Below are 17,021 nucleotides of genomic sequence, written 5' to 3' on the forward strand. Positions count from 1 at the left end.
TACGTATAGGAGGATCTAGGGGGGGGGGGTCAAGTGCCCAACTCCCAGACCCTTAAAAATATGCAAGATTTATAATACGGTCCCATTATCGATGCATTCTTTTTGTATTACGAGGTATCCTTGTGCCCCCTCCCCCCCAGAAAGAAATCCTGCATCCGCCCCTGATTAGAGATGCAATTATTCATCACTTTAAATTTAATGAAAGTAAAAAAATTGCGTTATTGCTACCGCGACTGAAGTTTTTCCACAATTTACGTATTTTTTCCATCACTGATAACCAGCCTCCCCTTAAAGCCTCTATCCCCTCGATGTTATAAGGCTTACAATATTTACAATTGTTTGTAATTCACGGATGGTTGCGGTAAGATACGTAGATCTACGGCAAAGCTTATATTATTTGGTACCAACTGCAACAAAATTTCCGGGGGAAAAGCCTATGATGGTACAGATTGGACATCCTGTTCAAATACAAGCGCATCGCACCGATTTCTATGGTATTCAAGTTTGTAATCGCTGCACATTCGTGCTCGCAGCCATAATGCTTTGCGTACCGTGGGAAAATGTGGTAAAACATTCCTATAATCAAAGGACTTGGCAGTGAGTGCCCGGATATTCTACTATCAAAATGGAAGTCAGTGCTGTAGTTGGGCCAGTACTGCGTACCCCCTAAAATCCAAACTCGTTATACTTAAGCGTACCGGTTAAAATACCCTTTAAAAAATAGCCCTCGTGTAAATTGTCGAATGGATTTTAGAAAGAAAAATCGGAAATGATTATTTACTTGTTCCGAGTTATCTCGCGGCACAACTTGGAACTAATGTAAGAGTTGCAGTTTGACATATCAACCGCAGCCGGATGTATAATACATGTTCAGCTGTTGGCAATTTTTGGTGAATCCCACCTACATTTTTTTCCCAACTACAGCACCGCATGGAGTACTTTAAAAGCATTCTGGCAGCCTCCCCTTCGTTCATGGACTTCCCACTTCAATTCACAATAAGGCCCATTCCATTCTTTCTAAAATTCCTATTTTTTTCCTTCCAGGCGCGCATCTAAGGCTGAATATATATAAGAATTAAGAATACGGGAAAGGGGGAGTTTACGAGCAACTATAGTTGCTATACGAGGTGTGTTCAAAAAATATCGCGACTTTTGTGTTTTTTCAAAAATTATTTATTTATTCATGAATATCTATTTTGTCCCCTTCAAAGTAATCCCCATGAGATATTATACACTTGTGCCAACGGTTTTTCCAATCTTCGAAGCACTTCAAAAAATCATTTTTTTTTATCTTGTTCAGCTCCTCCTTCGATGCCGTCTTTATCTCGTCAATCGTAGCGTAACGTCGTCCTTTCATGGGTCTCTTCAGTTTAGGGAACAAGAAAAAGTCACAGGGGGCCAGATCTGGGGAATACGGTGGCTGCGGCATCATTAGTGTGTTGTTTTTGGCCAAAAAGTCGCGCACAAGCAACGATGTGTGAGCAGGGGCGTTATCGTGGTGCAAAAGCCAATTTTTGTTCTTCCACAAATCCGGGCGTTTCTGGCGGATTGCTTCGCGCAAATTGCGCATAACTTGCAGGTAATATTCCTTATTGACCGTTCTACCCTGTGGCAAGAACTCATAGATATTCATGAATAAATAAATAATTTTTGAAAAAAAACAAAAGTCGCGATATTTTTTGAACACACCTCGTATTATATATATAATACTGGGGGTGTGGAATACAGTAGTTGCGAGTGCCCTCCCTCAGAAAATTGTTATGATGAAGAGTTCAAAATGGTGAGTTTTAAGACTTTTTAAGGGATATTATATAAATCCTTACACTATTCTATACGTAATATTTATTCAATTAAGTGAAATGGATTAAATTTTTAAAATTTTCTGAGTTCTGGGGGGGGGGGGGGGTTATCCCCCCTAACCCCCCCTCGCTGCGCCACTGCTACCTTCCTCTCCCTCGTCTACCTGACATTCTACCCTCTATTAAACTGTTTTCAACATCCCCTCCCCGATAAGAACTCCCTCCATCCATGCCTTCTATCTTCTCCGTATCTCATACAGAAGCTACCTCTCCTCACCCACCATGTCCAGCCTCGTGCCTGCTGAGAAAGAGAATCGATTTAATTTTTTAGCTGATATATTTATTCACTTTGTAGGCTACAAAATTTTCGCATTTGTACGGAAAAAATTCTATGGATTATTTTCGCTTTTAGATTTTAAACGAAACAAAAATATTATAATAGCGTGCATTCGAGATTGAAAAACCTCCTTGGGAGAGTGAGAAAAAGAAAATTTAAGGAAGAGAGTGCTTTCATGATTCTCCAGAATAATTCAAACAGTACATGTCGCTGAACTCATTAACATTTTCTCGTATTTATTGGATGTGGTAATGAAATTACCTGTATTGAAGTCAGTCATTTTAATTGTTTCAGTAAGGTAGTCTCGGAACTGGTATATATTTCTGCCAATACAAAAGCTAATTATCAACACTGATAGTATTTTTGTTGCAACCATTTATTACATTATATTCTCCTTGTTTTTTTGCTATACCCTCAATAATAAAATATCAATTAATGCGAAGCTAACTAGATTTTGTAACTTTTAATTTGGGATACACTTTAAGAGAATTATGGCGATTTTTATACCTTCAATTTTCATTTTATAGCAAATATACATTTTCCCTTGCACCCAACTAATTGTAAGTGCAGGAAAATTTTTAAAAATATTTTCTGTCCGTACATGCAGTGGAAGATAATGAATTTAGAATTGTATGTAGCCCGGTCAAATTAGCCCAAAAAAAATAGGGGTACCCTTGCATAAATTGCCAACAAGCTGAAAATTTGCATGAACCTCAAGGATACTACTCTAATGAAATCCTGAAAAGTCCCCATCGATCCCGTGGACCATGGACAGGTGAGAGCTAGTAACCAATATGCAGGTCACGTGTCCAATAATGTTCGGAGAGCGCAACAATATAGTCAAGCATATTACGGCTCCAGCCTACATTCGAATGGCTTTTTCTCAGAAACGGTAAAGCTTAGAAAAAAAAGTTAAATGACAATTTTGTAGGTAATTTTTTGATCTACAATTTTGATTTGAGCAATTTTTATCATAAAACTAACCGTTTGGCCAAAAAATGCAAAAAACTCATTTTTGTGACCTTTGACCTTGAATAAAACTTTTTGCGCACACGGGATCGATGGGGACTTTTCAGGATTTCATAAGAGTGGTATCCTTGAGGTTCATGCAAATTTTCAGCTTGTTGGCAACTTATGCAAGGGTCAATGTCTATTTTGACCGGGCTAATAAGGCAACATGAGCAAGGGAAATAGAAGAGACTTCGTGTTCAAATATTTTGCCTAGATTGTATAATTCTCCACATTAAACTCGAATGGAAGCACTTGCCAGTAAAACTCCATACTAATAAAGATGAAGAGAATCGTGGTGGATAGTGGAGGACGGCGGGGAGGTCTTTTTGTGGGAATGGGTAGACATGAATTGGAATTTATCTCACTTTCACCTTCCGGGTCTTAACATATTTTTAGGCCTGTTAATGCGCGGTTAAATATCTTTTCGAGAAGTTTTGCCGGTTAACCTTTTCTAATTCAGTGTTTCCTCTCAAAAAATAAAAATTTTAATAACAGATTTTTTAAAAGTGTACATTTTCAATTCAATCATGAAATTTATGACGGCTGTATTTTGTAAATTTTATTTAACAACAAATAACATGAGGGGACATCCAATAATCACGTGAGGCGTTTAGGGGGCGAGGGGGTCAAACCGATTCTCACAAAATCTCACAATGGAGACAGTGTTGACAGACAGTTGGCAAGTATTTTTTTCCCGCAAGAAAGTGTAAAATTTCGAGAAATCTGGGTCGAATTGACTAATCTCCAATAAAAATAATTAAATAAATAGTTTTTTTACTAACAAATTCGTTGCGTAGGATACTGTAACGTTTCTATTAATTACTCTTAGTTTCACGTCACTTACAAATATTTTATTAAACTTTAAATGATACAAACTCGGGAGCAAGGGAACACCCGTCCGCCATAACTATCACCATCCGACTCCCCTCTTTTCACTTCCTCCCGCGCCGTCAACAATCACAACAATTACCTCACTCCACCTCTGCTGCTTATTATTGCTTGTATTGCATCACACCAAAAACCAAAACAAACCACTCAAAATTAGGTGTTACAATACTTAAATATACACAATTAAAAGGATATTGTACTATTCCGCACACTTCATTTCAGACGACCGGTTTCGTCGCAGAGGCGACATCTTCAGGTACAGAAATCGTTATTTTTATAGTTATTTTGTTGTTTATTTGGTTGCTATTACGCGTTGGTAGGGGAGGGTTGCGTTGGACTTGGAGCGTTACTCAACTTAGAGAGATTTAGAGATTTTGGCGCCGTCCTGTCCAACGCACACTGCTACTTCGAGATCAACAGACATTCTGGATATCTCCTTAGCTCTAAACCTGCCACCGACGACTCAACCAATAAAATTAGATTCGTCGGCTTCTGATCACGTTCCAGTACTTTTCACCGTCAACTGCTCTCCGGATCACCGCATTGTTCATCCCCGGAAACGTACAAATTTCAGCAAATTCGCCCGGCTCCTTGGAGACAATTGTCACGTACTTCAAGACATTCCCTTGGAAACCAGGACAGATGCGGACCACTTTGTGCACCAGCTTACCAACCTCATTCAAGATGCGGAAACGAAATCCCAGTACATTCCGCCAGCCGAATCTCTTCCAGATGCACTACCAAAAAGCATCTTAGAAGTCATCCAGCGCCGCAATGCCGCCAGAAAGCTTTGGCAGAATACAAGACTCCGTGAAGACCGCATGTTCTATAATGCACTTCGGAACAGAGTTCAGCGGCTCCTGCGTGACCACAGGCAAGAATGCTGGGACAAGAAGCTGAAATCCCTAAGTGCTGCTGACGGCTCCATTTGGCCGGTAGCTAAGGCACTGCGGAAACCTCGCAGACAATTCCCTTCTCTAATCACTCCAACAGGCAGAGCGCACTCAAACCAAGAAAAGGCAAATCTTTTCGCAGAAATGCTCGAGTCAAGATTCACCAACTCACTCGAGTCTGACCAAGAAGAACAATGTACGGAAACCTGGTTAAGCCTTCAATACATTCCAATCTCAGAACCGCATTTCATCACCACTGCAGAACTTCAAACCGTAATCAAAAACTTCAAGAAAAAATCGGCTCCTGGTCCCGACGGAATCTCAAATCGCCTGTTGAAGAACTTGCCCAAACCTTTAATTCAAATTCTTGCAGAATTCTATAATTTTCTTTTGTCAATCTCATATTTCCCTACTTCATGGAAGCACGCTAAAGTCACCATGCTTCCCAAACCAAACAAGCCTCCAACGCAAACGTCATCATATCGCCAAATTAGCCTCCTTAATACTCTGGGAAAATTATTTGAAGCCGTTATTCATTACCGTTTAAAAGTCATTCTCCACGACGAGCAAATTATTCGCCCGGAACAGACTGGTTTTTGTCCCAAGACTTCAACGGTCCATCAAATTCTCCGCCTCACAGAAAACATCACCGCTGGATTCAATGCAAGGCTTGTTTCGCATGCAGTTTTCATCGATTTGGAAGCAGCTTTCGATCGTGTCTGGACCCTGAGCCTTATTCACAAACTCTCCTTTCTCCCGATACCAACCTACCTTCTTAAAATCATCCAATCCTTTACCTTCGGCCGTTCCTTCTTTGTCCAAGTAAATACCGAAGCATCAACATTCCTTCCTATCACTTCCGGCGTCCCACAAGGCGCAATCCTTTCTCCGACTCTATTTAAACTTTACGTAAACAATACCCCTACCTCCTCCTATACCAGCCTATTTTTGTATGCAGACGATACCACAATCCTTGCCCAGGGTTCAGACCCGGAGAAGACTGCAGATTTAATCCAAGACCACCTGGACGAGTACGAAAACTGGGCCACCGATTGGAAACTTTCCGTCAATGCCACCAAGTGCGAACATGTGTGTTTTTCCAGACGCCCAAAAGCCGGCGATGGCCCGCAACTCTTCTACGGAAATAAAAGAATACCAAAACGCCTGTCTGCCCGATACTTGGGAGTTGAAATGGACAAACGACTAACTTGGGCTATAGCCCAAGTTAGTCGTTTGTCCATTAGTTGTTAGTGGATATATCCACATCCAAAATAGTATCAAGAAAGCCATCGGAGTAAATGCATCCCTGTTTCCGCTAATGCGCTCCAAATCGCCGCTGCCCACGAAGACAAAATTACTCCTGTATAATGCTACGATAAAACCATTATTAAGCTACGCATCACCGGTTTGGCTGCATACAGCGGCAACTCACTTGAAGAAAATACAAACCACAGAAAATAAAATCATCAGAAAAATCATTGGTGCGCCTTGGTTTATCCGGAACCAAAACATCAGAAAGGATCTCAAAATTACTCCTATTCTAGCGAAACTAAAATCTGCTCTAGAAAAATTTGCCCTTACATTTGATAAAACAAATAATGCACTGTTAAAAAATCTTTGGGACCACGAACCTCCACTGAAACCAAAACACCGCCTCCCCAAATGTGCACTCAACCCTTCCCATATCCCTATCCCCTAATTCCCTGTCCAGTATTATTATGCCATGACTCTTTTAATCTGTAAAACGTGATCAACTGATCTGCCTGCAACATTACTAAACGAAACGCCCAGGAGACAGCTGCAAAGCTGGGAACTGCGGAAAACAACAACGAGAAATATACTTGGACTTGGTTACTCAACTTCATGGGAATTTCCAATGGTTGACAAAAATATTCTCATTTAAAATTCAATTAATTTTTAATTTATTATCATTTAACGTATTTACACTGAAAATACGCATCTTGAACAATCTCACGTAAGATTAGAGGGAGGCGCCAAATCAGGCGAAATCTCAGTAATGGGGAGGGAGGATCCAATAATCATCAAAATCACGTAATCGATGGCTCCCCGACTCTCTGCTCGGTCATATCTTTAATAGATATGAAAAGGAACCCTTTTTTTAAGCTTGCACAGAACCTGAACAGAGTTAGAAGGGGTACGAAAAATCCATAGAGAAAAATACATTCACTTTGACCGGGATTCGAACCCGGAAGGTCCGAATTCGGGTCGAGTGCTTTAGCCAGTTAAAATACGGAGGCGCCATTCTTCCCTGTGGATTACCCTGTCTTCTACAATCCTCATTTAAAAACGATGCCTCGGTGACTGAACCATCTTCTTCCATGGCTGAACTACCTTAAGCACACCACCGGGAATCTAGCGATACGAGTTCGAATCCCGGTCAAGGTGAACGATTTTTTTTCTCTGTGAATTTAGGGTGATTTCCTATTATTTTTTTATTTCCCAAATCGAAAGATTATTGCTCCTGGAGTACGCATTTCACGCTTTTAGATTTTTAAATGACGAGATCTATTTTTCGCGATTAAACGAAAAGTGAAAATTTTCAGGCGCGCGAAAACGAGACGGCTAAGTATGAATGCTGGGAAAAGCCCGTGTTACGTCATTCTGGTTCCAGCTGCCGTCGTGTGAGATGACCTTGGGGCGAGGATATGTGCGCCGCTACGATGCAGGCTGATAGCAGGTAGCGCTTGGCTTAAATAAATATTATTAATACCCTATCAAACGAAGGAAACTTTCCGACCGTAGGCAGTTTTAATGGGTGATTATTAAGAGATGTTTCCCTGAGCTCTGTGCCACATGCATGCATTGGTAATCTCAGACGATGTAAAACTCCTGACTATTTGTACAGAAACTAGGTCCCTGTGACGTCACGTGGAGTGGCATCGCATGGGCGCCAATCTGGCCTTTTTCAAATGCGGTTAAAATTGACCATTGCCATTCGTCTAAACTGGGATTTCTAAAACCAAATAATTTGTATATTATGAATACACCAATGGTGGGTACCGAATCACAATCAATGCCTTTCGTTTTCTTTGATGAAGGAAACTACCCTATTTCTCTAAAGTAGTTTCGTAGTCTCCTGGAACGCAATTTTCAATTTTCAAGGCTTCCTCATCGATACCCATATTCGCCAAGTGCAGTGTAATTTTTAATTTCATGAAGCTCTGGCAGAGGCACAGAGCTCAGGAAAACATTTCTTAATATTCACCTATCCTTATTTAAACCAAGCACTGCCTGCTAGCAGGGTACTCTGCTACCTGCTAGCAGCCTGCATCGTAGCGGCGCTCATAGCCTTTCACCAAGGTGACCTCACACGGTGGCAGCCGGAACCAGAATGACGTCACACGGTCTTTTTCCAGCATTCATACTTAGCCGTCGCGTTTTAGCGCGCTTGAAAATTTTCACTTTTCATTTAATGACGAAAAATAGATATCGTCATTTAAAAATATAAAAGCGTGAAATACGTACTTCAGGAGTAATAATCTTTCGATTTAGGCAATAGAAACATAATATAAAACCACCCTATTGCTGTACGTGAAGTGCTCCCTACCAAAATTTGGTTACGTTAATTTGGCTCACGTTAATTGGCTTACGTTAATTTGCCTCACAATATTCTTTGAACGTTAACGTTCAAAGAATATTGTGAGGCAAATTGTGCACGAAATAATTATTTCGTACTATGTGAAATATATCAAATCCTTAAGGAGTGGATGAAAAGTGAGTAATTCCCATCATTGCATCATGAAAAAAATTGAAGTCTAAATTTTAAATTTTCGGTTGAGGACTCCCCGCTCAATTCAAACTTTTCAACGTGATTGTATCGAGCAACGACTGCTTAATAAATTAAAAGAAAGAAAAGGTAAATTATTCAAATATTTTCGAGGAATGGGTTACAATATTTAGCTGAATCGTAAATACTTCCCTTATCAGTGGATCACCTCAAGTAATATGAAAATTGTTTTTTTTACATACATGATGAGCATTGTGTGGAGTTGAGATGTTCGTACTAGTTCTTTGAATGATTGGGTGATATTGGGAGGCGTCCCCGTTGAGTGGAAGAGATAAAATAAATGATAAATATGATAAAATAGCTTCCTACTATTTTACGGCTTAAAAATCTAGTTTTATATAACAATTTGCGAAGGTTGATACGAATTTGTCTGTAACTCTGTGTTAAGTTGCCAACTGACCGTTTTCATAAAACTTTCAGGTCCTTACTCCATCACTATGGCAGCTAGAAGAAAAATAACATCGAGTATTAGGCTGGATGTAGAAAAACATCATCATTTAGGAAAGAAAATATGATAAAATGAAAAAGGGCGCTACCAAGAAGAATAATATTATAAATTAACTATCACAATATTTAGAATGTTACACTAAAAATGGTGCATTCATGCGATATTCAATCTTCTCACAGTTACAAGTAACACTTTCATAAAGGCGTTAAAACGCGGGGTCAACAATCGACTGCATAGAAGACGATTTATATCGAGTTCAATTGAATCGCAACATCGATGGTATCGATTCATGCTAGTGACGTCAGTGACATCTTCTGAAATTTTGTGGTTTGTTTTGTTTCTTTTGTGTCAACAAAACTCTCACTTGAGCCTTACGCCGACAGCGCGGACGTGTCAGCTGTTTGAATAAATACAATTATCAACACATTTGATTGCTTAATGGTGCTTTTCGTTTTGTCACCAGAAAATTTTATTCCTGTGCACAGTTCGACTGTGGAACGAGTGTTGTGTAAAAGCATATGTCAGGAGTGATTTGAAGGAGTCGATGAGCAGACTTACATTCGCTTAAAATGGGAAATACCGACAGCAAATTAAATTTTAGGAAAGCTGTCATTCAACTCACGTCTAAAACTCAGGTAAAGTTACGGCTGCAGTAATTTAAGACTCCCCATAGTGAAGGGAGGAGCACTTATAGTCTATGGTCATAGTTTCTGCTGTTTATTTTCTCATCTACGCAGTCCTGCTTGGCTCTTGAGTATTTTCCCTGTGGCACACCTTACAAAAATTGTTAGAAATCTCTCGATATGGGATATTATCTCAGGTGTCTCTTTGGTCAATTTCCTGTGTTTTCATCGAGAAGAATTGGGAAATCGAGTCGCAAGATCCTTGGAAACTTTGCTTTGTTTAGTTTTCCTTTTACCCCATCAATGTGCCTACACAGGCTGCTCTAATATAATCTCTAATGTCTGTAGTTACCAGTAATGGTCCATTAATTGTTTAGAGTATGTGGTATTGTGCCTATAATAACCTGCAATAGTAAGAAAGTTTGCAGCAGTATTTGTGACCCCCAAGAGAGTACCAAATTTGGCCAATTGTGTCAAAGCTTATGAGTTGAGTGAGTATGTGTATTTAATCTTCGTCTCAATTATTTCAGCCTGTTGAAGCAGACGATGAATCGTTTTGGGAGAGGCTATGGGGTTGTGGGATTGAGGGGTCTGGTGGTCCCCTTTCTCCAGCCGACGTGTTTGCCCTCGTCCCAGCCTCAGAAGTGCGCTCTTTGAGAGAGGAAAATCCACAGACTTTGGCCACCCTTCTTTACAAAGCCGTCCAACGTCTCGTCCGGGCAGTGCATTCCAGTTGTCGAACCCATACTGAACAGGACACAGGTCAGTAAATATCTCCAACTTTATTGGGACTCGCTGAATTCACTGGGAAGCCTCGTAATTTTTGTTTTCATTTTCAATAAAAAATTCTGGTATTTGCTAATTATGTGATCAGTGATGATATGCCTGTAGCCTGAAATTTGCTATGTCATAGGCTGAGGCTTTGAGGCTTAGCCAGGATGATGTGTTGGGGGGGGGGGAGGGGGGGCACAACTGGTAGGGTTACGGGGGTTGGAATTCCCCTCTGAGAAAATGTGAACATTTTTATCTCTAGAAATCACAGTTTATGCTATTTTGACGCCTAAAATTACACAATGGATGGGTAGTCGGGAAGCCGTTTTGCTAAATGATATTGGTCGAGTAGAAGAAATTTGTTTTAGAGGTTAAAATTTTTCTGCTAAAATAAATTGTTTCGGGGGGGGGGGGTCCCTGTGCCCCCCCTGGCTACACCACTGGTGATAGGTATGCTGGTTGCATAGACTGTTACTTTTTCATCAATTCCCACATATCCTAAAACCATAAGTTGCCTGCGAACATAAGAGAGCTCAGAATATTCCTTGATTCATCGCTGATCATATTCTTGTTTCCTCCTTAAAAAGAATACCTCTCTTTTCCAGTTTTAAATTGTGTGCGACTCTTGACACGAATCCTTCCACATGTATTTGAGGATTCCGATTGGAGGGGATTCTTTTGGTCGGGGCTTCCAACGCCAAGCGGCAGATCGGCCACTGATGACGGAGAAGAAGAAGACTCGGTCCCCTTGGCTCAGTCGTTGGTTGATGCCATTTGTGTAAGTAGAAGATTTATCCAGGCATGACACCTTACAGCCACATTCATACTGGGCTATTGCTGGCGATGGAATTCAAGGAAAAGTCAGGGGATATGAAATGAATCAGGGAAATCAAGGGAATCTCAACTTGTTGACCTGCCATGTATCGGTCATAGATTTTTGCAGTATCTGATCCACCATGGCAGCTGAAAATTATTATTCACCTTCATTTAATTTCTCTCTTTAAGGATCTGTTGTTCTGTCCAGATTTCACGGTGGCTGCAGGAAGGAGAGTTGGACCGGTGAGATTTACATTTCTTTTCATTAGATATCCTTACGATGCAAATAAAATTTACTAGATTAATTACGATGCAAACATTTTGCAAGCAAAAATGCATCGTAGAAGTTATTGAAAGGCTTCTGAGATTTAAGCATGGTAAAGGCTGCTGTTTAGAACAAATTAGTGATAAGTGTCAATTCAGCACTTAACGGAAATATAAGTTTTACAGCTTTTGAGCCATTCTTTTTCCATATTTACTAACCCAGGTTTCGAAAAAGTGTTGTTTTTCTATTAAAATTTTTAAATACTTTAGTAATAATTTTTATTATTATTTCTTGAATAAATGAAATAGTTTGTCAAAACCTGAGTGTTAACAAAAATTTGTGGACTATAATATTATGAAAGTATTCAACTGATTATGGAAGGTTAGCATGAAATATTTAAGAAGTATTCCCCTCCTTTCATGGACTTCCCTCTCCAATAAGGCCTACTCCCTTTCAATCTTTCAAAAAATCCTATTCTTTTCCTTCCTCTCCCTCGTTTACATAAAATTCTACCCTCTAACACTGTTATTATCATCCCCTCCCCTTTCTATGTACCCGCTCCATCCACACCCTCTGTCTCTTCCGTATCTCAACTAAAAGTTGCCTCTCCTCACCCACCATTTCCAGCACTTCTTTGTTCCACCTTCTCTCCGTCCACTTCACCTTTTTCATGGCCACATGTCGAATGCTTCCAGTCTTCTCTCATCCTCCTTCCTAAGTGTCAACGTTTCCACACAGTAAAGCACTACACTCCAGATCTGACTCTCCACTAGTCTTTTCTTTCAACTCTTACTGAAGACCATACAAACATATTTCAGTCATTTTGTTACCTTTAACACGGGTCCACAAAATATGATTATCTACTCTTTAAGTTCATCATCTTTGATATCCATCATAAAATTCGATACAGGATAAAGCGGAAGACCTTCAAAACTTGGACAGCTGCGAGTACATTTGGGAAAGTGGTGTTGGTTTTGCATCATCTCCTCCCAGATTGGCCCAACATGATGCCAACCGTACTGAATTGCTGAAGCTGCTTCTCACGTGCTTCGGAGAAACAATGTACCTACCTCCTCCACGGCATTCGACCCCAAGAGAAACATCATCTTCACCAGATTGTAGTAGAGGTAAGTTCAACTCTATCCTTCCTTTTCCTCACTCACTCAGTGCTTCTTACTGATGATTTGTTCGGTTATGTGAGGTTAGAGCTTACCCCAAACTAAGCTGTAGGCACGTGAAGTTCACTCATTCAGGCCAGTTCCTTTTCGTAGTCCGTTCTGGGATTTTGGTTTGGGTGAGTGTTATAGTACTTGGATGGTCTCTTTTGTTGGAGTGTCAAACCAATTTTATTTTCAATAAAAGAGCATCGAATAGATTGAACCTGTCTCTTCTTCTGAGCCATTTTTTCACTCAACCATAAATTTGAACTCTTTTGTATGTTTGATTTTGAATTGCTCCAACATTCTATATTTACAAAATAGGGCTTAAATTCAGATGACGTCATAGATTTAGCCAAATACGGGCATTGTTTGGAAGTTTGTTTGCAAGTGACTGCCTAAGGTAAGTGAGTAATGGCTTACTTAAATTGCTCACTTTCACGTTAATGGTTCATTTAAATTGTGTCAACATTTTTTCCTCGAGACATGTATTTTTCATTGAATGTTTCATTTAAAGATTGAACAGCTTTCATTTAAAGATTGAACAGCTCTCAGAATGAAGTAATTTTCATTTGGAAATCTAAAGTAACCCCTTTGAATGGATAATCAATGTTCTGTCGTGATTTAAATTTTTGTGTTTAAAGAAATGTTGTTTGAGAACTTAAAGAAACTATGTGTATACCACACGGCACTCCCGTGTCAATATCAGCAGGAAATACCTCCTAACCACAGGAGTGTTGAAACCTATCAACATTGTACAAAATAAAGCTGTTTAAAGTGGACAAATTCATCAATACATTTAAGCCATTAGCAAGTTCCAATGAGTTAGCTTGCAAACAATTGAAGATGCACCACATTTGTTATTTCCTCAGGTACCCCTGTTTCCACCTGTGGTCCTGCCGCCCTCCGAAATCGGTGGGTCCGCTTGTTCACGTGTGGTTCCAATCGCCACGCCCTTCCCGCGTTTACCTCATTGTTGAACGTGGTATGCGCGTACGACCCTTCGGCCTCACCCCTCCCCTACAACCACCTCCTCTTCTCGGACACGAGGGAGCCACTGGCCGACACGTGTCTGCAGTGCCTTGTTGTGTGCTTGGACCCGTATTACTGTGCGCAGCCCAACTGTCGATGTTCAATGGGCGGGTGCACAGGCAGCTTCAGCGAGGATGGGTCGTCCCGGAAGGAGGTACGCCTCCAATTCAATTGCTTCATTCAAGTTCCATTCCTTTCATATTATTTGCCCTCTATGAATTTGCGGTTGCGGTTTTGTATAAGCAACAAATCCATTATAAAATGTAAGGGTTAAATTTTTTTTATATTACAGTAAAACCTCTATGTAGCGAACTTCTTTACATCATAAACCTCCATACTTCACACCACCCCTACGGTCCCATCAGATTAACATGTAAATTTATAGGCAAACCTCTTTATCTTGTAACACCTCCACTTATCATACCAAGGAGATACCCCCGAGACAACCTAACTACCTCTGCAAATAGTACCGAGACAACTAGAGACCATTAATGCAGCCGCGATTACGTACATGGAATGACATTTTCAGCAATAAATGTTTCACCCATATTTTTTTTCTTAAACACTTTTAATATGCTGTAATTTTCATGTTAATCATTAGTTAAGACCATTTTGTTCCATATGAGAGCATACCTAACAGTAAATAAGAAAAATGGTATCCAACTATCCTAATCATTTTAAGTGACTGTTGAATTAACAGAGATCACATCGTTTTCTCTCGAATCATGGTAAAAATCATGCGATAGCACTCGCTTTCCGTTGTTATTAAAAATAAATATATGTTCACTAATGCATGCGTGTTTATTTAAACTAATAAATATAATGGTAAACAAGACAATATTACCTTTCATTTCCAAAGGATATGAAAAAATGGTGCCTATCACTAAAACCTCTCCATAGTGAACCTCCATACATCAAATTGCCCAAATTTTGGTCCCCTCCATTACGATGTAAAGAGGTTTTACTGTATTTACATTTGTACGTTCTTGTAGCTTTCAGTCTAAAATATCAGTCTCTCTCTTGCTCATCTTTGACAGGAAGTCATTTTGGCTGAAAGAAATATTCTTCTCATTGTCAAATTTTTCATGATCTTATGGTTGGGAGTATGGATAAATCAATTTGAAGTGCATGCACTTCTATAGATTCAGGTTTATGCTTATGTATTCCTTCTTATCATTCGGCAGCAAGGTGAAGTCCGTAGTCATGGTGGTTGCTGTGAAGATAATTTATTCCTAAATTACCTTTCTCGAATTCATCGTGAAGAAGATTTTGCATTCATGCTTAAAGGCTTTGCTCGTCTCCTAAACAACCCTCTTGCACAAACATATTTGCCAAATTCGACGAGAAAGGTACACTTTCATCAAGAATTATTGGTCCTCTTCTGGAAGGCATGTGACTATAACAAGGTACTCATTACTCTTATTGTTTCTCTGAATAAAAATGGGAAATACCGTATAAGCACGTGTAAGAGGCAGCCAAAAATGTACCCTGAAATTGCAGCCAAAAATGAGGGTGCGCCTCTTACACAAACTTCTTAACTTCCCCCCTCCCCTTCACTGGTCGCAAGTCTAAGGGGTACTGAGTGGCCTTGGTTTTCAGTGTGAGTCAGTCATCTGTAATCCTAGGTCAAAAACAAGCGGCAGGCAGGGGAGTTTCTCCCTTAGTGACGTATTTTTAAAATGCTCCGGTTTGCTTTTCTTGTCGCCGCGCGCGCAAGTTTTTTTCATCGCGCCGTCACGTCGGTACCCCAGAGGTGAACATGGAAAAGATCGCACGGGGGTTTTTCGCTCCGGAGGGCGCGCTAAATTTACTGCCACGAGTGGGCATCCCGCGGCATTTATACTGCATATAGTAATCGGTTATCAAAAGTAGAGAAACGCGTATTTTTGAATGACATACCTGGTCAATAGTCAATATCTGTCTAGCCGAGTAATTTCCATTACGCTGAGGACCTGATTTTCCAAAAATCATCTTCAGACGCTTATATGAGGATTACTGCAACTGAAAATTATATTGGTGTCAAAACCTGCGCTTTAAAAAATTCGAACGAATGTGTTCATTGTTGGACTAAATTGTGGATGGAAGAAATGCTTATAAGTGAAGAGCGCGGAAGGAGAGGTCCAGGGGAAGGAGCGCGACCCCTCAGTCTTCGAAGCAAGCAACGAAATACGGAGGGGAAGGAGCACGCTACCTCCTCTCCTTATTTCAAGCTACGAGGCTATGAGCAAAGGAGCACGGGAAGAACACGTCCGATCTTGCGTGTGATGTCGTTGTCTTCAAAGCGAAGGGGCGAAGGCGCAGCAATGTGATATACGCAGTTTGAGTTGCTTGAAGTTTCCAGTCCGTCTTGTCTAGTTTGAATGCGCTTATGCTACGCTTGTTTCTTCCGAAATTGTCCTGTTTGGACTATTTTGAATATTAGTAGCCTTGTTGTAACTATAAATCTTTGTGTCAAACAATTAGAGCTCAAAAAACTTAAATTCTGTCATATATGCGTCGCGTTAGATCTCTTTCTTTTTTTTAACCTCGTGCGTGTCATACAATTATTGAAAGCTATCGAGATATCTTCGGGCTCAGTAGATGACTCACCTAGCATTTGGCCTCCCATTAACTGGGAGATCGATCAAGGTCAGTTGGTGAGACGGGGTAGGGATGAAACTCATTTCCATTGTTCCCCTGTAACTTGATGTTTTCCTATTTTCCTGTGGGGTCTCGGAAAGGAAAAAAAACAGCAGAGGCATTGGCTGATGGAGGGCCGAGTGTGGTTCCGTTAAATCTACGACGTGGTTATTATCCTATGTCGCTGAGATTGCCCCGATTGTTGTCCAAGCTTTTGGGAAGGTTCATGCTATGTGCCTGTCGTGTTTTGCCTTAAAATTTTCCACGGCTGCAATTCTATTGCAATACTCCTGTGAGAGCATTTAAACAAAATTGTTCGTGAATAGGACAAGCATCGTAGAGCAACGGCGTATGCGAAGAGAGGATCGGAACTCTTTCTACTCCCTCTTATGCCGCTATTACCGCCGCAGTTATCAAAATTCCTCTTTCAATTAATATTGAAAGAGGAAAGTTCGATAACTGTCGAAATTCCAGGCGTACGTCTGCAACACCGTGCGATAGTATTAAAAAAATGCCGCAAAATTTTTTTCTTCATAGCTCCGATGCTCAAAATA

At 40.3% G+C, this 17,021-nt stretch overlaps 1 protein-coding gene across 1 annotated transcript in view; it reads left to right on the forward strand.

Moving 5' to 3' along the window:
* Nucleotides 1-9,464: 9,464 nt before the first annotated feature.
* LOC124169320 (protein HID1) overlaps nucleotides 9,465-17,021 on the forward strand; it is a 31,708-nt gene continuing 24,151 nt past the window's right edge. Inside the window, exons 1-7 of the mRNA XM_046547906.1 lie at nucleotides 9,465-9,819; nucleotides 10,338-10,569; nucleotides 11,184-11,356; nucleotides 11,584-11,637; nucleotides 12,570-12,786; nucleotides 13,689-14,002; nucleotides 15,033-15,254. Coding sequence (XP_046403862.1) covers nucleotides 9,754-9,819; nucleotides 10,338-10,569; nucleotides 11,184-11,356; nucleotides 11,584-11,637; nucleotides 12,570-12,786; nucleotides 13,689-14,002; nucleotides 15,033-15,254 — 1,278 coding nt within the window. The 5' untranslated portion in view covers nucleotides 9,465-9,753. The remainder of the gene's footprint in view (nucleotides 9,820-10,337; nucleotides 10,570-11,183; nucleotides 11,357-11,583; nucleotides 11,638-12,569; nucleotides 12,787-13,688; nucleotides 14,003-15,032; nucleotides 15,255-17,021) is intronic.

This window comes from Ischnura elegans, chromosome 12 (assembly GCF_921293095.1).
Source record: "Ischnura elegans chromosome 12, ioIscEleg1.1, whole genome shotgun sequence".
In the NCBI taxonomy this organism is placed as follows: Eukaryota; Metazoa; Arthropoda; class Insecta; order Odonata; family Coenagrionidae; genus Ischnura; species Ischnura elegans.